The sequence below is a fragment of the Ctenopharyngodon idella genome, chromosome 24, assembly GCF_019924925.1.
Source record: "Ctenopharyngodon idella isolate HZGC_01 chromosome 24, HZGC01, whole genome shotgun sequence".
Classification (NCBI taxonomy): domain Eukaryota; kingdom Metazoa; phylum Chordata; class Actinopteri; order Cypriniformes; family Xenocyprididae; genus Ctenopharyngodon; species Ctenopharyngodon idella.
This window is the reverse complement of record NC_067243.1, coordinates 25,754,539-25,776,907: the sequence shown is the minus strand read 5'-3', so window position 1 is coordinate 25,776,907 and position 22,369 is coordinate 25,754,539. Positions and strand designations below refer to the sequence as shown.

The 22,369-nt window shown below is 38.7% G+C and overlaps 1 protein-coding gene across 4 annotated transcripts; it reads right to left on the bottom strand.

Annotated features, from left to right (window-relative positions):
* Nucleotides 1–4,422: 4,422 nt before the first annotated feature.
* On the bottom strand, nucleotides 4,423–20,858 carry lsm14aa (LSM14A mRNA processing body assembly factor a). Of its 4 annotated transcripts, XM_051883966.1 has the most exons (11): nucleotides 20,587–20,858; nucleotides 19,384–19,547; nucleotides 16,881–17,025; nucleotides 16,586–16,696; nucleotides 13,671–13,850; nucleotides 12,977–13,057; nucleotides 12,056–12,235; nucleotides 10,555–10,717; nucleotides 10,424–10,462; nucleotides 10,068–10,299; nucleotides 4,423–7,015 (listed from the first exon to the last, which is right to left on the bottom strand). In XM_051883966.1, exons 1-11 carry the CDS (start codon nucleotides 20,705–20,707, stop codon nucleotides 6,992–6,994), a joined length of 1,440 nt encoding a protein of 479 aa, XP_051739926.1. In that variant the 5' UTR covers nucleotides 20,708–20,858; the 3' UTR covers nucleotides 4,423–6,991. The 4 variants fall into 4 exon arrangements, with proteins under 4 accessions (XP_051739926.1, XP_051739927.1, XP_051739928.1 ...); XM_051883967.1 differs by lacking the exon at nucleotides 12,977–13,057 and having other exon boundaries at nucleotides 20,587–20,857; XM_051883968.1 differs by lacking the exon at nucleotides 16,586–16,696 and having other exon boundaries at nucleotides 20,587–20,857.
* Between the last annotated feature and the right edge of the window lie 1,511 nt (nucleotides 20,859–22,369).

The window sequence follows — 22,369 nt, the reverse complement described above, 5'->3', positions numbered from 1 at the left end:
TCAACACTCCCTGGAGACACAAAGCCTTCACATGACACCCTTAATAATGATCTTATTCATTTCACATTCTCCTGTTGTCTGGTGGAAAACTACCAGCAAAATATGCTTAGTGGCCAAGCTAACATCTCAGATACATCTGACCCTTACAGTCACGTAGGCCAAGAGGCCTCAAAACACTTCTGGTTTTTATAGTAAGCAAACTAATTCTACAATTGTTTTCTATAAGACAGATAAAATACTCCATCACTAATTCCTGCCCAGACGCACTGGAGCTGCTTAACCAGAGCGTTCAAGGCCATTGTCCACCCAGTGCCCATCTCGGTGGCATGACAGGCACACAGCCAGTGGTGAGATCCAAGACTTCAAAGCGCTTCCCCAAGCAGATCCGACCGCACCCCAGCAAGCCAGCGACGGAGTCCCTGCCACACTCCAGGACCTTGCCTCCACTGCCAGCTTTCTTCTTTTAACTCGCCTACACACACAAGTCTGTTTCTCTGTGTTTCTCTGGGACATTATGTTGCTGTTTTGTTTTAGTTTAAGCAGCAGTCATAAGTGGGGTTGCCACTTTAGTTTTGTTATTTGTTTATTTTATGATTAAAGTTATGTTGAACGTTCGCCGGTTTCCCCCTTCTTCTTCCCTGAGCCTTTAAAATCGTTACAGTAAAAGAGGCTGCGAATGTTGAGTGCTCCAGCTAATTTCGTCTATTGGAGCAGGGGCCGGTTGCATAAACCACAAAGACTAGTCTTACAAGTTAGTTATCAATTTTTTTTCTTTAAGACTGTTCATAACTTTTATAAGTCAGTTACATAAAAATGTAGATTGGCCTAAATTGATATTGAAAAGTAAAACTGACTGCACCTTGACTAACTGCTAGTGGGTCGTACTAGATCTTAGGACACTGTCTTAATACACCGATCAGACATAACATTATGACCACCTTTCTTATATCATGTTGGTCCCCCTTTTGCTGCCAAAACAGCCCTGACCCATCAAGGCATGGACTCCACTAGACCCCTGAAGGTGTGCTGTGGTATCTGCACCAAGATGTTCGCAGCAGATCCTTTACGTCCTGTAAGCTGCGAGGTGGGGCCTCCATGGATCGGACTTGTTTGTTCAGCACATTCCACAGATGCTCGATTGGATTGAGATCTGGGGAAGTTGGAGGCCAAGTCAACACCTCAAACTTGTTGTTGTGCTCCTCAAACCATTCCTGAACCATTTTTGCTTTGTGGCAGGGCGCATTATCCTGCTGAAAGAGGCCACAGCCACCAGGGAATACCGTTTCCATGAAAGGGTGTACATGGTCTGCAACAATGCATAAGTAGGTGGTACGTGTCAAAGTAACATCCACATGGATGGCAGGACCCAAGGTTTCCCAGCAGAACATTGCCCAAATCATCACACTGACTCCGCCAGCTTGGGTGCCACACCTGGTGCCATGTGTTCCCCAGGTAAGCGACACACATGCACCCGGCCATCCACGTGATGTAAAAGAAAACTTGATTCTTCAGACTAGGCCACCTTCTTCCATTGCTCCGTGGTCCAGTTCTGATGCTCACATGCCCACTATTGGTGCTTTCGGTGGTGGACAGGGGTCAGCATTGACACTCTGACTGGTCTGCGGCTATGCAGCCCCATACGCAACAAACTGCGATGGACTGTGTATTCTGACACCTTTCTATCAGAACCAGCATTAACTTCTTAAGCAATTTGAGCTACAGTAGCTCGTCTGTTGGATCGGACCACACGGGCCAGCCTTCGCTCCCCACGTGCATCATTGAGCCTTGGCCGCCCATGACCCTGTCGCCGGTTCACCACTGTTCCTTCCTTGGAGCACTTTTGATAGATACTGACCACTGCAGACCGGGAACACCCCACAAGATCTGCAGTTTTGGAGATGTTCTGACCCAGTCGTCAAGACATCACAATTTGGCCCTTGTCAAACTCACTCAAATCCTTACGCTTGCCCATTTTTCCTGCTTCTAACACATCAACTTTGAGGACAAAATGTTCACTTGCTGCCTAATATATCCACCCACTAACAGGTGCCGTGATGAAGAGATAATCAGTGTTATTAACTTCACCTGTCAGTGCTCATAATGTTATGCCTGAACGGTGTATAATGGCTATGTTCATGCCCCAGGTCTTCATTTGTTTCGGAGGCTGCACTAAGGGTCTGCCGGTTTCAAAACAGAGACTATCTTACTGGATTGTGGAGGCAATTGCTTTAGCTTACACTTCCCAAGGTGAGACTTTCCCGTTTGGGGTTTGGGCCCACTCAGTGTCCTCGTGGCTTTGGCTTTGTCTAGCCGCAGGATGGGTTTCTCAGAATACATTTGCTAGGTTTTATAATCTTGAAATCTGTCTGTCTTGTCTGTGCAAGGGTATTGCTAGGCCTATATATCATATAGGCCTAGCTTACGCCCCCTTCTTGGTAAGAGGTGGTTTTGACCAGGTTGTATAGCCGACAACTCACTGCCATGTGTGCGAATATAATATACTGACTGTGCAGTTATGTTGATGCCAGCAATGCTGTCATCATCTCTCTATGCATTTACTGAGCACCGGTGCTGCCCCTGTGCTCTTACCAGCTGTATTTCTCTAGTGATTTCCGACAGGTCCACTAGCCAGAGTGTGACGTATTGCTCTTGGGCTTGAGTGTTATTGGGAGTATTGGGTTAGCCTGTCTTTGGCATGCTGCTGTTTGGCTTCTATTGTGACTTTTGTCACTGGGCAGTCGCTGTAATACGGAGGGATATTACACGATCCCCATAGTGTCAGCTACTGATGCAAAGTAGAGTTAACCGATCTCAAAAGGGAACGTCTCTGGCTAAATAACATAACCATGGTTCCCTGAGAGGAGGGAACGAGACTGCGTAAGTTGCCATGATACAGTCTCCAGTCTTAGAGCACTGAAATTGTCAGAAATCCCGCCTACTGATGCTCGATTGACACCCTCTCATTAACATGTTGCAATAAGGAAAAAGAAAAACACAACTACATGCAGAAATAAATTAATCATTAAAGAAAAACAGAAATATAGAATAAAATAATTCAATTTTTCATCACCTTTAACATTTTTGCATTTCCTCAACCATTTGTTTTGTTGTAGTATTTTTGCATTGGTGGGTGAATTTATTTATTTATGAATTATTTATCTTCTTGCACAATTATTTATATATTTGTGCGTGAATATGTGATTTGTTTATTTATTGTTTTTGCAGGTTTCATGCAACTAAAGTTCTAAAGGTAGGCATGACACTATAGCAAAGTTTCAGTATATATATAATTCTCATCATGGTGAACATTTTCTGGTTTGTCACCACAAGATGGAGCCAATCACACACAAAAAAGTTGTGTAACTGGATTTGTAAGAATGCCAACTTGCTTACCATTAAAACTGAAAGGCTATTTACTTAAAATGAGGCATTAATCTAAAATGAATTCTTATTATAGTCAAAACTATTTCATAAGCGCACAGAATTTTAAAAGACTAGGCATTGTGAAAAAGAAATGCACTTAACTGTATTGAATCTTAAAAGTATATTTAAACAACTGTACTTGAAGATAATATAATATGAAATAAAAGGCCATGCAACTAATTAAAGAGAATATTTCCATATTTTTCTTGTAACACTTAAGTACACTATTGTGGGCTTTGTATTGTGGACCTTGTAATGTATGTAAAATTAACAGTTTAACTCTTTGCAGTTTAACAGCTTAACTAATAAAAAAAACTGTTTAAAACTGTTAACTAAAACTAAAACCATTAAAAAAAAAACTTTTTTGCTCAAAATAAATGTTATCTGAAATTATAATATATACTTATTTTAACATATCTAATCTTCATGTAGTTTAACTTGATGTACTAACTAAAACAAATTAAAATAAACTATAAACATTTAAAAAAAAACTAACAAAAATTAAAATGAAAAATATAAAAATAATTCAAAATATCAAAAAAAAAAAAAAAATACCATCCCAATACAAAAATAACAGCTTTATATCACTTATAGTGATGTTACTAACACAATAAAGCACATGTAAAGTACTTGATTATAATTTAACTAGTGTGTTATTTGATATTACATTTAAAGTTACTATATTTTAAATGTACTAAATTGAAATTTCACTTTAAATGTAATAAATGCATGGCATACAAGAAGTGCCAAACTGTTTACCATTTTGATAGTTTGTCAGCATAAATATTTCAAATACAACAAGTTCAACAAACTACATTTACCTCTAAACTACATTTTCAATTTGAAATTAACATGCAATAAAGTGTCTGAAATCATTACATTCAGTTCGCAGTTAAGTATATTATTTCTGTGCTAAGTACTCATTTTATAAATATGCAAGAGTAACGTATGGGAGCATAAAGACAGCTCAAACCAAAGAAGTAAACAAATCACACAACAGATAGTAAACAGTTTATTCTTGCATCTAGTAAAAACCTCTTTACATGTAGTTGTGAACAGACACCATGCTGAGGTTCAAAAGGAAAGTGAGTCGACCCTGAAGGAAGGATTCTGTGTTTATCACAAGACATTTCCATAACAGTATTTGCCTCACAAGCATTGCCTATATTGGTGGATTGTGACAAGACCTGCATGCAGCAACTTCCTGTTTATATACGCGAGTATTACTGTTCCAACATTGAACAAACGTACAACTGGAATTTACACAAGTGTAAAACTGTAATACACGGTCTCTAAAATTGGGGGGAAAAAAAGTGAATGAAATTAACTGACTAATAATACAAGCTGGATCCTTTTACTGTAACGTTCCTAATTTTACTATATATTGTTCATATTGACCAATTAATTACACACAGCTCCTTTACTCCATGTCCATGTGCTTCAGATGATTCACTCAAGTCAAATTAAAATGTGTATTACTGGAACAAAGCGTCTGTTCTCTGATTTTAAGAGCTTGAAAAGTGCAAGAGGATATTTCAGACAAACTCCAAAACTTAAAGTGTTTTGGGTCTTACAGACTTGTACTTTAATATATAATCTGAGTTTATTTCATCATCAACTTGCCCAAATATCCCAACAGTTTAAACAAACATTTAAGAAGATGAAACATTTTTGCAGTGATGTCATAACCATATGCTACACAACTAGATCTGAAGTGAACGGATAATCATAACTGCCCCGTTAAAAGACCAAACCTTCAACTTTAGTGACACAAATCCATTAAAAAAAAAAAAAAAAAAAAAAAAAAAAAAAAAAAAAAGATTCATCTAACATGAGCAAGTCACTGTGAGGAAAACGCAAAGGTGTCAGAGACCAAAAATAAAGTTGATTACAAAACGAAATATCCAGTCAACATAGTGACATCTTGAGTGATCTATAGGTGTGGATATGACATCACGATGTGCACGTCAGGTAAAGCTGCATGAGGTTACGTGTCACTGTGACATCATGCTAGTGCAGTCAGTGATTATAAAACAGCAGCTGAACAAGGAGAGATGGGGAAAAGCTAAACTGCGCCTGCATAATTCTACACAACATATCAGCGGTCCAGCTTCCGGTCACATTAAAGATAGAAAGCAGAAGAAACGACCCACTAGGAAGTAGCGCTAATGAATTAACTTCTCAAATATCTAAAATAATTTTAAGAACTCACTTCCCAGCGAGCTCAAGGCTCAGTGTAGATATGTCAGTTTTACGACGTGAAGAATATACGATATCAATGTTGAACAACAGTCATAAAACTTAGTGGTGAAAGCTCAAAAGTGACAAAAACACATTGTCAAAGTAACTGCAGCAAAGATTTTCGTACACAGGAAAATCCCCAGAGTTAAATCAACTCTACTCAGAGTAAATATGGTCCTTCTCTAAATAGTGTTAAAATAACACTGAAACAGAGTTAAAGTTAATGAGATGATTAAGCAATTAATTAATGATTGCGCATTAGTGATGAACACCTGCTGTTAACAAGAAAAGAGAAACATAAGAACTACAACTTGATTCAGTCACAGCCTTATTAATCGCTTAATTTTCTCATTAACTTTAACTCTGCTTCAGTGTTACTTTACCACTATTTAGAGAGGGACCATATGTACTCTGAGCAGAGTTGATTTAACTCTGGGGATTTTACTGTGTAGATTCACAGAGTAGCATTGTTGTCTAAGTAAAGATGGGACATTCACTTATCAGTGAACGTCTGCTACAAAGTGCTACATACTGCAAAGTGTACCTCATCAAATATAAATCCATATAATATATAAACATATCGCTGTCACTTTAGTTCAAATTGCGTCATTACATATTCGAAAAGTAATTGTTTCCCTCAAACGCAGCATTTCCGTGTTTTATCATTTTATCTAAAATGTCCTTTAGTGAACTTCTATCAATACTGGCACTTGCCTCAAAGCTCGAGGAATCTCACTTTAAACTATAGACCTCTTACAATGGATGAATACATCCAAAGAAATCCAAGTCAAATGTACCACATTTCTATATATGTTTTAAAAAAATCCCTACTTACTACAGGAATAGTGATTTTGGGGGTTGAAGAATGAAATTACATTAGAAAAATATGGTAATATATAACTTCCAGGCGGTCTATTCTGATGCCAAATACACTGTATGATACTTCATAGCAAATCAAGTCAAAAATAAAGCTCATTCAGTGATCAAAATCATCACAATGCGTCGTTATAGATAATCTGTTAGCTGTAAGCAGCAGTATATCAAATTCAGGTTGAGCATGGAAGGTCAACACAACAAAAAGTCCCTCAGAAACCATAATATATTTGAATCCATCTAGAAATATTATTCTCAAATTAACAATTCAAAAGATTGCATGTGTTCCACTCCTCAGGAAGAAATAGAGTAGATGTTTCATTAATATCCAGGTTTCAAGCAGTCGAACCCCAGTGCTGGTGACAGATTTACAACACGTACATTATCTCCACGTTGTGACCCGAAACGCAGTTCCCACACAAATCAGGTCTTCTGGATCCATTTCCTGTCATCACTATGCAGCGATTTTGTTATCCTTCTGGAGAAACAAATAGAGAAAAAACAGTGACTGGTTATTCATAATTCGGTTTTAAAAAACAAAAACCACAACTACAAACTAACGGTCATAAAATTTAACAAATTCGGTACAAGGTGTTGGGAAAAAGTTCTCTTTTTTAATTCATTTTATTTTTTCTATATTTAACACCTGACTCTAATGATAAACATTAAATATCACAAATAAAAAAAATAAAAATAAAAATAAAAAAAAACAGGGTTGAACACTCAGTAGGGGCTAGCTAATCTGCAACCAAATGTTCACTAATAGTACTTATATTTCCCATACATTTAAGAATTTCTCTTTTAGTAAATTTGGTAACAAAGTTAAATGGTTGTGCTTAATAAATGCTATGAGGCAGGGTTGTGCAATTAATCGTAACAGATTTGTCAATTTCAGCTTCCAACGATTATGAAAACAATATAATCGGCGTGAAACGATTGTGTCGCTGCCGCATTCTGCCCAGTGCACCATCCTTTCCTTCACAGTGGTGCGCTTTCGTTACTTCCTAAGACAAACTTAACATCCAAATTAGCCAAATAAGTGAGTGTGGTAAAATTCAGTCTACTGTTGCTAAACGTGCTTGATATTAAACAGTGCTATTAAAAGAGCATTAAGCCGCGAAAGAGACACTGTTCACTGGACACTGAGTGGAACGAACATAAGCATGGTATACTATAGGCTTTAGATATATGCCTAAACGGTCAAATAGCCTACACACATATGCCGTTTTGGCAAGTATCCTCGTAAACACAGTCGGTTATGTCTTAAATGAATGTAAACGGTTGAGAAAGAAAACTCATGTGTAACAGTATACTGCAGCTCTTAAAGTGACAGCAGCCTAATAAATCTGCAGTCATTAATGTTAATCAAACAACAAAAGACAAAGATAAAATCACTCACTGCTCTTGAATGAATAACTTTTGTAGTTTTAATAAGGATTAGTCTATATTTAATGTATACAGCAGTGTTATTTTACATTTGATTATTCAATTTCTGTTGTAGGCTATTGCTAATCTAAATACCACTGTTAGTACATCTATCTGAAAAACCTAAAGCACTGCTTATTTCATTTGTATTTTTGTTCTGTTGTATTTGTCGGTTTTGTTTGTAATTCGTTTCCTTGTTCTTATTGTATTGCTGACCGTTTCGATCGATAATTGTGAAATTTCATTGACATTTAAAAGTCACTCATATCATGAAAGACTTTCTTTGATCATATGATTTCAATATTGACCAAAACAATCATGATTATGATTTTTGCCATCATCGAGCAGCCCTACCATCAGGCCTACAATGGGGAATAAAATGCAGAAAATAGATATTTTTTCCATCCACCATGTTATAAAAGGGTCTAAATGATGTCACTTCCTTGGTGTCACAATTTAATGAAACGCTTCATTGTTTGAAAGGGGGGAAAATCATGCCATAACAGGGTTGCACATTCTTTTAAAATAAAATACAGTATGTAACTTATTTGGTTAAAGAATAACAAAAATCAGTTATTGAGCAAATACATAAGACAGTGTTCAAAACTGTCTCCTTACCCTGATTCACAATGGTAAGCTTTTTGAGCTATCAGGTCCGATTCCACGGGAAATGTCAGTTTGAGGTCATTTGTCTTTACGTTTAAATTTGGTCAAAAGCGGCAAATGTTGACAGATGTCATTTTTTTGGATAAATGCCTAGTAAGGCATAGTTATTGTCATGTCGATCAGATTCATTCGCATGGAGAAGCAGTGCTGAAACAACCCGTGAAAAAAAAAAAAAAAAAAAAAACTCTGCAAGTAACTTGCAATTTTATGTTTCAAAAAGAGATGGCAATAGAGAAGCAGATGTTCTGTATTAGAGCTTTAAATTCAGTTGTGGGAAAACCACTTTTATTGTTCTATAAATTCACGATGCTCAAAGTAAGCCGAGATCCAAGTCCAAAGCCCTTTTTTGTGGGTTTAGGGGAACAGACATTTGATGCATTTAAAACTAGGGATGCACCGATACCATTTTTAAGGACCGAGTACAATACTTTTTTCCTAGTACTCACCGATACCGATGCCTATACATTTATTAATTTCTCTCTCTCTCTTTTTTTTTTTTTTTTTTTTTATTCTAATGAAAAAAGTAATAAGTCATTTTATGTGCTTGTCACAAAGTTAAAGAACAAAAATTTCACAGTGTCCAATAACCTTCAAAGGGCATAATTACCAATATATATAATTGTTGTTATATAAAAAGAAATTTACAAACAAATTACAAACAAATACTATAGAGATACAAATTAAATAAACTTTTCAGATACAGTAGGTTTATTTACCATGTATACATTTATTTAACATCTTTTGTTGTTTTATTAACATTAATGACAAATATAGGCTACGGTCCCTTTAAGACCGAGTCCATGGATACTGACACACATCCTGTTTTCACCCAAATGTTTACGTCCACTTAAGCCATAACCGACTGTATTTACGTGAGATACTCCACACGATGGACATTTTGACAACTATGTGTGCATTTGACCATTCAGGCACAAGGAAAACTGATTGCGTGCTGTCTGAGAGAACTGGGATTGCGCGCAAGAAAGAAAGAGAGCACTTCTGGTCTGTGTCATTCAGCGCGATTCCGCCTATCCCGCCTTCACTAATCGATAATGAATTGTGATTGAAAGCATGCAGTTCACAATGTGTGGGTTGTCATTAATTTTGAAGTATTTCCAGTCCCTTGAGGCTGACATTGTTTCTGCTGCTGCCAGTTACGTCAGTTACGTCATGTGAGGCATCGGTCTTTGGTATCGGGGGTATTTTTACGAGTACATGAGCTTGGTATCAGCCCGATACCGATATCAGTATCGGTGCATCCCTATTTAAAACTAGCTCCTGCTCTCTTATGTTAGATTTAAAAAAAAAAAAAAAAAAAAAAAAAAAAAAAAGGGCCAACAATTTGTGCCCTACTAGTGGAAAGCACCATATATTTGAAAAGTAAATTTATGTAAACTATTAATCTTTCTCACAAGAATCATTTTTGCCTCATTCATTACCCGGTATTCAAAATCTGAGAACTCTCTTCCTCCTTGACTTCCTCTGAATCCTCCTCTAAACCCACTTCCTCCAGGGTATGACCCAAACGACCCCCGACTGAATCCACGGCCCCGGCCCCCTCTGAAGCCCATGCCGCCGCGACCTCTGAAGCCTCCACGACCCCGTCGTAACGGGATGCCAAACGTCTCTGCGTTCATCCGCCGCTCTTCCGCCCAGGTATTCCTCCTCTCTCTGATTAGCCATGAAATGAGAACAAGATCAAATACATTTTACAAAGTTATTGTAGTAAATTTCTATACAAACTGAGGCTTTACTTCCTCTGCCACACAGTAGTTTTGGCTTCTGTTGTACTCACCGGGGGAAACCTGATCCTCCAGACCTCTCGGCCGCCTTCCTGTTTAGAATCAGGTAAGATCATGATTGTTGCATCATGTAACAACAGACATTTTACACATAGAGGCTCATATTAAAGCTGTGTAATCTGACCTTGTATCATCACAGGAGATGTTGTCAAAAAAGGACTTGGATTTATCATAGTAGCACTTTGGTCCGAGAGGATCTTCCTCCTCAGCGTTTCCTTCACTGTTCTGAGTGTCGACCCCTGAATCACCCTTATCCTCGCCATTCAAAGCTTTATCGGGCTTCTCATCTGAACAAACATATACCATTATTACACAGAGAAGTATACCTGCATATCAGTTAGACTACAACTTGAAAACAGCATCTGGCTCATATTCTTGATCTCAAACACTCTCAAAACAATCATTTTCAACATCGTCAAAATATTGATTTTGATCGCTGACAGCTTCTTCACCAGATTCAATATCAAGTGACAGTGACACTAATATTTGATTGCATTCAGTACTTGCTCTGCAGTACATCACTGAACCATTTCAAGTTTTGCTGATGATACTTCATATTCTTTTGTTTTCTGCCTGCAGTAACTATGAGTGAAATGTCACTTCATCATTGTGTATCAGACATTGCCACCTTGTGGAATATAGGTGAATTACACTTATTCAGTCATCAAAAATTATTGCTGTGCAGAAAAAAAATATATATATACTTATACTGTTATACACCTTGGGCCATTAACGACCCTATACAATTTTTTACAAAAAAAAAAAAAAATGAATGGGAAAACAGGCATTTATAATTTTTCCTCTTGTTATATTGTTCATAAGGAATTGACTGAGAAATATTAAAGGGTTAGTTCACCCAAAAGTGAAAATTGTCATTTATTACTCACGCTCATGCCGTTCCAGACCCGTAAGACCTTCGTTCGACCTTCTGAGCATAATGAATCAGCGTGTCGAATCCGCAGTTCGGAGCACCAAAGTCATGTGATTTCATCAGTTTGGCGGTTTGACACGCGATCCGAATCATGATTCGACACGCTGATTCATTACGCTCCGAATCTTCCTGAAGCAGTGTTTTGAAATCGGCCATCACTAAATAAGTTGTTATTTTGTTTTTTTGGCGCACCAAAAATATTCTCGTCGCTTTATAATATTAATATTGAACCACTGTACTCACATGAACTGATTTAAATATGTTTTTAGTACCTTTATGGATCTTGAGAGGGGAAATGTCATTGCTCCCTATGTAGGCCTCACAGAGCCATCGGATTTAAACAAAAATATCTCAATTTGTGTTCCAAAGATCAACGAAGGTCTTACGGGTGTAAAACGGCACGAGGGTGAGTAATTAATGACAGAATTTTCATTTTTTGGTGAACTAACCCATTACGAAGGTTGATGTCTAACGTTAAAAAAAAAAAAAAAAAAAAAATGAATGGGGGGGGGGGGGGGGGGGGGGTCACTAAAGACCCGAGGTATAAGTTTAAGTGTTAAAGAAAAGCAGGGTTTAAGGGTCAAGAAAAGCACTATAAAGTTCAGCTTGAAATTAAGGGACCAAAAACATTCTTTTAAAGTGTATTATTTCTATAAGTAAGACTGATCTTGCTCATTTAGTAGTCTGTTTGTACCTTTCAGTTTGAGTTTGCTCTGAAACTCTTTGTCAATCTCTTCTTTGTTGAACTGAGCGTTGGCGCTCTCAAAGTCAAAGTCTTTATCAAACTTCATAGGTCCTTCTCTCCGTACAGGGAATCGACCTCTACCTCGATGACCTCCGGCGCGACCACGGCGAGCAGCAGGATTCCCACCAGCTGAGAAGAACACAAACACAGGGTTATTGCTCTACAAAACACATCACGTCATTAATACATACTTATAATGTGGGCCATATATGAAATAGAAAATCAAAGATTGCAAAAGGAGGAAACGCATGCTTAGTGACGTTCAGTTGCTAGTAATGTAAAGGAAAGTCTATTACCACCTCATAGAGGCCTGACAGACATTAGTTACATTTAGTCGTTGGTGTAGAGAAAAAGGCATTAGTTGTCTACTGAAGAGGAGGCAAATCAAGCAGATTAAAATAAAAGTATCACTGTAAATAAACAAATACAGTGTGAACATACAAGCATCATAAGGACACAAAGCAGTGCAAACACATTTTCTACAGTGTCTGGGGGTGCAGAAACCCTTTAAACCAGCCGTTTTCCAGACACGTCTCCTTAAAGCATTTAAAAGGTATAATACAGCATTTTGAGTGAATCTCATGAAAACACTCCGGTCAGCAAAGCAAATAAATAATAATAATGCACATTTTGCTTCATGTTTTTTTTACGCATTTTCTCCTTTCGATTTTGGGGTGAAGCATGTTCTTCTCATCAGGTTGCATGAGATTCACACTTTCACAAGTTCCTATTAATGAAAGGAGCTTGCAAAAAAGCCATTGTATGGACACGTGAAACAGACGAGCGAAGCTCTTATAAGAATCATGCGGTTTTAGCATCCAAAAGCACAACATAACTGCAGTGAGGGGCTTTCAGCAGATGTGTTATAACCTGCGAGCTGTTTAGTAGCATCCCTGTTTCCTCCTTTGGACTGACTGGACTCTGGTATGCTTGGTTTCGGGACATCAGTACCTGGGAGAGTATAGCTCTTTAGGACTATGAGTCACATTAAGCTTTACCAAATCCTTGTTGCAGAACCAGTTTTAACACCAGTATTGCTTAAATGGTGTCATATCTCTATCCTTAATATTGTTCCTTTTCTCAGAAGCATTACTAAAAGGCTAAAAATTCTGAGTCATAGGCTGTGTCTTAAAAACTTGACTACCTACTTGGACAGCATTTTAATGCATTAAACATTACTGCAGTACTAGTAATGGTCTAACGTTCTCATAATGTTAAAACAACAACAGTTTGGCTAGACTGACATGACAAATTAAATTACCTTGGATGTTAAAACATGTTCTCCAAACTAGGAGTGAGACTCAAATACGTGTTTCACTAATGCTTTATGGCAGATGAAATCTGGAAATACCCAAGTTGACATTTCCCACTTTTGACCTGAGTGTGTTACAGTCACAATCACAAGTCACAGACCACAAGTGGGCACCATGACTCATTTCATGTACTGTAGGGCAGTTCACAAACCAATGAGAGCGAATCCTTGGTTGACCATTTGGAAAAGTGCTAACGCTGAACAGCAACAGTCAAAATTTCACAGTTCTGTGGTATCTAGACTTATTCTCACCCCTCATCTGTTCTGTGAGGTCCACAGGCATCTGCGTATTGGTGGAGGCTGCACGAGTTGACACAGGGCTCTTGCGGCCCAATGTCGTAGGAGCAGTGGTGGTGACTGCAGGTGCTGATGGGGCAGTAGGCTCCACTGGGGGACTTTTTTGAAGAGGGTCCAGAGCCGGACTGGTCTGACCTGCATTAGAGAAATGGCGAAAGTTTTAAGAGACATAAGACCCAATCTCACTGTTCAAAAGGAAAAATGTTAAAGGATTATTTCACTTCAGAATGAAAATTTCCTGATAATTTACTTGGAAAAAAACAAAAACAAAGTATATACTTAAACCACAAGTGCTCGTCTTGCACTGCTCTGCACCACGCATTATGTAATCACATTGGAAAGGTCGTGCGTGACGTGGGCGATACTCCTCCAACTTCAAAATCATCCGACATCGTTGTTTTACCTTTTTTTTTTTGGTAAAGGACGTTTGACAGTCTTTGCTTGTTCGCTTTGTAGACACTGAATCGGTACTTCCGCCTACGTCACGCATAACCTTTCCAACATGATTACGTAATGAGCAGAGCAGTGCAAGAGGAGCATTTGTGGTTAAATATATAAATTATTGTTTTTAGAAAATGATCGTTTCACTAGATAAGACCCTTATTCCTCGGCTGGGATAGTGTAGACCCCTTTGAGGCTGCACCAGAGTGGAGAGAAAAAAAAAAAAAAAAAAAAAACTTTTCAGCTGAAGAAAGAAAGACAAACATCTTGGATGACATGGGGGTGAGTAAATTATCAGTAAATTTTAATTCTGAACTAATCCTTTATGAACCACAGCCACCCTGAAGTGAGGAAATCAGTGATAGTTAGAAGACAATCTGGTGAATTGTGTTAATGAAATAATTTGATTAAACAACAGATCACCACAATCCAGTCACAGACACACTCAACTATAAATAGTAATAAATTACAGAAATCTTAAACCAGAATTTCAACAGTCACAGTGGCCATGTACACAGTTCAGGAGCGACAACAGAAAAAGTCAGGTAATGATAGCCACACTTATATTAAGTGTTGAAGTGTGCACAGAATCAAACTGAAGAACTAGTTGTTAATGCAGTTGAGTCAGTCGCGAATTTTGACATTTGGCTTCTGACCTACAGGATCATAGGTTAACGTCTCTACACGAACATGGTGGGAGTGGCTTCCTAGCGCACGGGTAGCTCTGATTGAGTGGCCACTCAAGCCAAGGAACATCACGGGAACGCAAGCACTGGAAGCGTCTTAGCATATTAGACCTCTAGCAACAGGGACAATCCAGCACAATGGTGGCCAGCTCTGGCCCCCGAGGTCCACTGTCATGAGGAGATTAACCCTAATCAAACACTGGTTATTTTAAAGTAATTCTGAAGACTTGTTAGATTTTTCAGGTATGTTTCATTAGGGGTGGAGCTAAACTTTGCAGGACAGTGTACCTCAAGAACCAGAGTTGCCCATCCCTAACCCAGCTCAACGACACAAGAAATAGCCTAAGCTGGAGTGAGAAACCTGGGAGGAAGGTACGATGGAAAGTAGGAGCTTCAAGGATGCTGGGCAAGGTTGGTCCTCTCCAAGAGGAAGATAAAAATTACTCCACAAGGCTAGAGCCATTTTGAATCTTTTCTGCTGAGGGTGATCCGCAACACCCTCTCGTCCCTGTGGAACTTGCACAGGTGGTGATTGTGAAAGGTCCTACTGTGTAAGCTCTTTGTCGAGGGACCTCAATGACACTCAATGGTACTATCAGTGCTCAAAGGCATCTTTGAACAGGAAAGGACAAAGCTATGTCAGGGCATAGCTGGCATAGGCAATTTCAGAAAGGAATAAGCCAGACACTCATCCCAATTTTGCACCAAGGCCAAATGTGTTGCACTGTTGCCAAGGGAGTGAACACAGAACTAGGTGGAAGGTTTCAGTACTCTGATCTGATCTTATCCACAACCCTGGAACCAGACAGATATGTGGTCACCAGAGGGAAAGAAAATTGTCCTTATGGAGCTGGCAGAACCCTGAAAAAAAGGGTAGCCAGGAGGCATCAGAGAGGAAAGCAAGTACAAGGAGCTGGATGACTGGTGTGGTTGTTGCCAATAGGTAGTTCCCCATCCAATCTTTCGGGTATCACCAGAAAGAATCTACTGTTATGGAACCGGAAAGAAGTGAGCTATGAGCCAGAGGATGAGCAGTGAAATACTGATCCAGTAGAGTCATAAAGGGTCAAAACACTCAAGGAAGGTTAGGCTGGACAATCCAGCCAAAAGAGTCTGGACAGCTACCAAGGAAAATCTGTGAAACAGAGGAAAGTTTTGCATGGACCTATTGAGCTGGAACACACTGCAATCACAAGAGGGCACCAAGCAATTTACAAGTTTAACAAGCTTGAGTCTCTTGAGAAGGTGGGAACAGAGACTTAATGTTTATTGCCAGACAATGCCTCTGGCCGGAAAAGTTAGTTTGGACAAGTAAATGAGTTAAAACGGAATTCATATTTCCTGCTTACATTACGTCAACTCCTGTATTCTGTACACACACATAATTCACTCCCCCATTTAAATGTGTTTATAATTCCCAAAGGTGTGCAGTGTGTACGTGGCCCATAAGGTGTGGTAATCAAAACTATTAGACCTCTTAATTTTTCCTCTACATGCAGGTGCCTTAAAACTGCCTCTGAGAGTGAGAAATGAAACTGTATCATACGAAACTTTCAAAACACAAAGAGACAACAGACACAGAAGACCACCAAGCTGTTAGGATCTTGCCGAGTTCTAAGCACAAGTCTTTATTTTACACTGATCAATTGTAAGCAAAATTTTGATTACATTTGATGGTTAGATGAACCCAATCATTTGGTTTATAAACCTTAAATAGTTTTTGTTCCCCAGGGAATGGTTTACCTTCTGTGAATGCACACAGAGTGTCACTGGTGAAAGCAGAGGCAAAAGCCCTGCTCTGAGACAGTGCTGAAGTCATGCCAGTGTCACTACCAAAAAATCCCAAAGTACTTCCTGTGAGGAAAGGAAGAGGAGGCACACGCATCAGAGGTGCCACAGGATCATCAAATATGGACTCAAATGTCCTGTTCTGTCACTTCTGCTTAGCACCTTGTAATAAATTAATGGATGTCAAAGTATTTTGCAGTTTAGTTTGAACTGAATCTTCTCCAGTACAGAGCTGTGAAGGGACACTTACCAACTCCAACAGTCCCAAACTGCGGTGAGACCAGTGGGGCAGGGTTGAACGGGGTGTACGCTGTGACTTGTGGACGGTTGAACAGTCCGTAGGAGTTCCCCGACTGGAAAGATGATGGTGGGGCAGTCGAAGATCCCATAGAGGACTAACAGATGAGAAAAAATAAAGCATAATGAGCTCAACTCCTTAAGAACTGTGCCATGAACAAAGACAAACTGAAACCCAACATCAATCTATGAATTATGTATTATTAATGAAGACTCAAAGACTTCAATTCTTAGTACAGGTTCTCACTAGTTTTGGCAAATGAAAGCTGAGCTGCATAACTAAACAGTATTTTTCGATACCATAAGTTATTTTCGGATGGAATAGTTTTGCAGGGTTTGGTTAATTTGAGTCATAAATTGTGTTCCATTGACTGTCTTGAACTATTCTGTTTTCCCCCCACACAACCTCAACAATATTAACTTCTCAGCAAACTCTCATCTTCTAAAAATATATTCCTGACAGGAATGCTTTTAACTGTAGATATTGTATTGTCAGGTTTCTCTTTTGTTTTGACTTCATGCTCCACACACTGGCTCTGCAATGAGCTGCTTCTCCTTTGTTATGGATTTAGACCTTCTTGGTAAACTTTTTGCAAAAATAACAGGCATCCAATCCAATGTTAAAAGAAAATGTAATTATGGAAACAAATTAATGGATTAAGGTGAAATAGATAAATGTAATTAATACACCCATCCAGTGTATCCACATGACCTTCTGTAACGCCCAAATCCAGAAAACTGATTTAAGTAGATATTGCAGAAATCTAGAGCTGCCCCCTGAAGGCTGATTTATACTTCTGTGTCGAGTGTACGCCATAGCTACGGCGTAGGCTGTTTGTACCATGCGTAGCCTACGACGTAGCCTGACATGCACCTCTTCAAAAATGTAACAACGCGTCAATTCTACGCAAACCGCAAGCGCTGCGATTGGTCTGCTAGAACCCCTCCCACGGTTCAAAAAACTGGCATGGAGCAATAGGAGAAGAGCGAGCGTTTTCAACTTCCATAGGAATGAAATACGCTCTGTTTCAGGGGACACATGCAGTCAAACTGCAACAAAAGTCGTTACCTATTTGCCGCTCTTTGGTCATTTTTGAGCGAGATGCTAACGGTCTAATCAGATTCAATGAACTATGCTAAGCTATGCTAAAAGTGGTACCGGAGATCGGCTGAATGGATTTGAAAATGGTAAAATTCAATTGTTTAACTCTAGGGGAGTTGGAAAATGAGCCTGTTTTCAAAAAAAAGTGGAGTGTTCCTTTAAAATACTCCATTTTTGAGTAAGACAACATTCGAAACTGTAAAGGGTCTGATTTTATTGGTGTACATTCACAATAAAAACAAAACATGGTGCTTTTGTAAAATAAAGAAAACAAACAGGGCATGCTTTCTGCCATCTTGGTCTCCGTGAACTGAAGTGACATAATTGCCTCACAGACATGAGAAATATGTCTATAGACATACTGATATGTCTATTAAATGAACCAATTCAAATCAGAAATAAATATTCTCTGCTTATGTAATCTGTATGAAATCTCATTTTTTCCTCTATAGACACTATACTGCAGAGATGACAAGTCAGCATCGTGAAAATGCCAATCTTCCCCAAAAGCATGAAGTAAACAGTTTAATAATTGTAACAAATATTATATATAAGACTAGTTGTCTCAAGTCCCAAAAATGCTGTGTTGTTAGTTTTAGGCCTTGCCTTCACTACCTTTTTGCCGCCAATGGCCAAGTTACTTGAGAAAATTTAACAGCTATATATATATATTTTTTTAATTGGCCAGGCGTCTTGTTCTCGGTTTATATGGTCTTGACTACAACACTACACGCCAACACAGATTTTTACTCACATTCGGCACATGGCGAGTGTTAATTTTAGGCTCTGGATCTAAGAAATTCTTGGATGCAACCTGTATGAGTGTAGCTCAAGAGATTAATCACATTTGTGTTGTGTTTTATTTTTTTTACCGTTTCTCATTCATTTACAATAATTTAAATATATTTGAATACTTATTTTCCTCACTCTTGCAGTGCTTGTTATTATTGTTTAATCTTATGTGGTTTCATGGGATATTTCTCTTCACAAGATAATAGAATGCCTCCATTTTAAGGTTTTTAATGTCACAGGGTCATGTTTTTAAGCTCATTTTTACAATGACTACAATTACATTTTACAATTGCCTGCCTCCCTCTTTGGCTGATAGAAAACAGTTAATGACAGTTTTGGGTATCAGACAAAATCTGTAAATTGGTTTAGGATGGGATATGGTAAAAAGACTGGATACAAATTATTGGCTTTCCTGGAGTACTAGAAGGATCTAACAGTAGGCAGCTCACTAGACTTTGGCCTACATGCGCCAAAAACACATTATTTGTACGTCAAACCTATTATAAACCTTTATTTGCTCATTTGTACAGAGATTAGCCACTGAGTGCATTCTTGGATATACCTGAACAATGGCGGGGTCCTGAGGCAGAGAGCATGTCGGCTTGGGAGGTTCACACACCGTCAGGTCCTTGATGTCACTTCCTCTGAATATAATGTACTCAAATGTCTCATCTCTGGGTGCGATGGGACGGTCCGTGGGTCGGTCCTCAGTGCCGAAGGAGCGCACTGCAACAAGCATTAAGAGAGCCAAACATGAGTTCATCCAAGTAATTAGCAATAAATTAGTCTTCTCTGAGATTTCTCTAATCTTCTTAAAATTGGAGAGCTTTTGCTCAGCAAGTAATCCGGTTGTTAAGTTTGACGTCACACATCAGAGCTTCCAAACAACAAAACGGTGCTAATATACACTCAAAGTGTGCTGTAGTACTACAAAAAAAAAAAGATGATTCTAACATTCAGCTTCATATCAAAATCTCAGTTGACCAGAAAGTGATTCATCTTTTCTGAATTGTTATATTAATGTCAGGGGTGTTTTAAAAGTTTAGCTTAAATGTGTGCTATATTACTAGCATTCATAAAAGGCTGTTGAGATCACTTGAAGCACAGAAAAGACTGGCAATAAATTATTCCAGAGAGCCCTGATTGAAATTCAAGTATAAAGGTTGGACATTTATAATTTACCATGTTGTCCACATTTTCAGCCAAAATACCATAGTGGCTATAATTAATACCATAAAACTGTGGCAACTCTGCATTAGCAGCCACTAGCATCAAATAAAAAACACAATATTCTGCTTACACTGTTTGAATTGGACACCACATTTTACAGTAGCAACAATAACTGTTGTACTTTGGCAGAAAGCCTAGTTAACATGCTAAATTTGTAAGAGAATGCATCATTTAGACAACAGCTAGATCCAACAGCTGGATATGGGGGGAATCCTACATTAAACACACCAACATGCTAAAATCCTCGCGAGCAGCCAGTTTGCGTTTTTGGACATGACTGAAGCATTTACTTTGCCTTTATAATGCCCCAAAATTACAGCAATTGAATATGTTGCTCAAAACTGTAACACGCGCTTATAAAGCCCAAAACTGCCACACGAGGCTACACTGCTGTCTGTTTAGGGAGCTTACTACATTTTGAGACGCGGCCTCGTTGCTAAATACAACGCGTAGCCACGAAACATGAACGCATAACACGAACTAGAGACCATAAATAGTATTTTTATGTTTAAAGAGTGTTTTGTGTTTTTCTAACCTTTGGCGAGCGCGACGGTGGAGTTCTCGGTGTCGATGGTGTAGAGAATGCCCTCATAACGAATCTCCGCCTTACTGATCAGACTGATCTTACTGCCGATATACGGCGTGCCGCCGCTCATCCTCACACGATCACTTTAACTAAACTGCGAGAGTTTTGTTAAAAAATTATCTGCACTTCACAGAGTAAATAAACTGCTGCTACTGCGTGAATGTGTTTGCTAATATAATATGGCCGCCTGCATTTTCAGGCCATCAAGCGGAAATGACGTTGAACCACCTGCATTTCGTCTACATCAGGGTTTCCCAACTTTTACATGTTGGGAATGTTTGGGAACCCAAAACAGTTAAAATATAGAATATCATTTATTTTATATCATCATTATACCTTCTGAGTTTATTAGTGAAAAATTCTAGTTTTACTGGACGAGTTCTTTCTTTCTTTCAATGCCTTTTCTCCCTGGCCACTAGAGGGCGCGCTGCACACTAGAGCGCAGTTACATTGAAGTACTGCTAGAATCTGCAGCTCTTTCGCCGGGCACAGTGGCGTGTGCCTGTAATCCAAGCTGCTGGGAGGCTGAGGCTGGCGGACCGCTTGAGCTCAGGGGTTCTGGGCTGCTGTGGACTATGCCGATCGGGTGTCCGCACTAAGTTCGGTATCGATATGGTGCTCCTGGGGGAGCCCGGGACCACCAGGTCGTCTAAGGAGGGGTGAACCGGCCCAGGTCGGTGACGGAGCAGGTCAAAGCCCCCGTGCCGATCAGTAGTGGGATCGCGCCTGTGAATAGACACTGCAGTGCAGCCTGAGTAATATAGCGGGACTCAGTCTTTTTTTTGTATTTTATGAGATTCTCATTTTAAACGGGATTTAATTAATTTATAATCTTTAAATTGACCGAACATTTAGCTTTATTTGGTACATTAATTAATACAAAATTAAAAATATGTTCACGGGTGCTTTTAATTTACATTTTTTCAACAAATTTGGTTTATTTTAATTCCATTTTAGTGGCCAGAAAGTAAGTGATGTAGAGCCCCCTACTGTTTACGAAATTGAATTACAACTGAATTTTGTGCAACATGAATCACTGAACCAATAGGAGTCGCTGTTCTCATTATTTTTATCGCATATTTTTATTTGTATTATTAATTCATTTCATGACACGGATTTTCCCCCACTACAATCCATTCTCAGCAGCCCAGTTTTCTGCTAAATTAGTTTGTTTGTTTTTAGGAAGGATGTAGCTGTATGATTGACTTTTCACACAGAGTCTGCAGTCAACATGGTTCACTGTGAGACCAAGACGGATTTCCAAAAGACATTAAGACAAAACAAACACACGGGGCAAAGGAGATCTACCCCAGATCACAACATCACCAGTCATCAACTTAACTGAACTGACACCAGCTCAAATATCAATATCATACATCCTTACTTATTCTACATTTGAACTTCTAGATCTGCAAAGACTTTTTTAGTTATCACGTTTCCAGCTGTTAAACTTAGAAATCAAAGTTCACCTGTTGCCTTAAAAAAATTTGAGTTAACTCAACTAAACATAAGTTAACTCAACTTGAAGATAATCTTTGTTTCAACTCACAAATAGTCAAGACAATGCATTATTTTAAGTTTAAATTTTAACTTAAAGTGATGCGTTGTCTTGACTATTTTTAAGTTGAAACAAAGCGTATTTTCAAGTTGAGTTAACTCACATTTTTAAGGCAGCAGGTGAACTTACATTTCCAAGTTTAACCAGCTGAAAATGTTTTACAGTGAGAAGAAA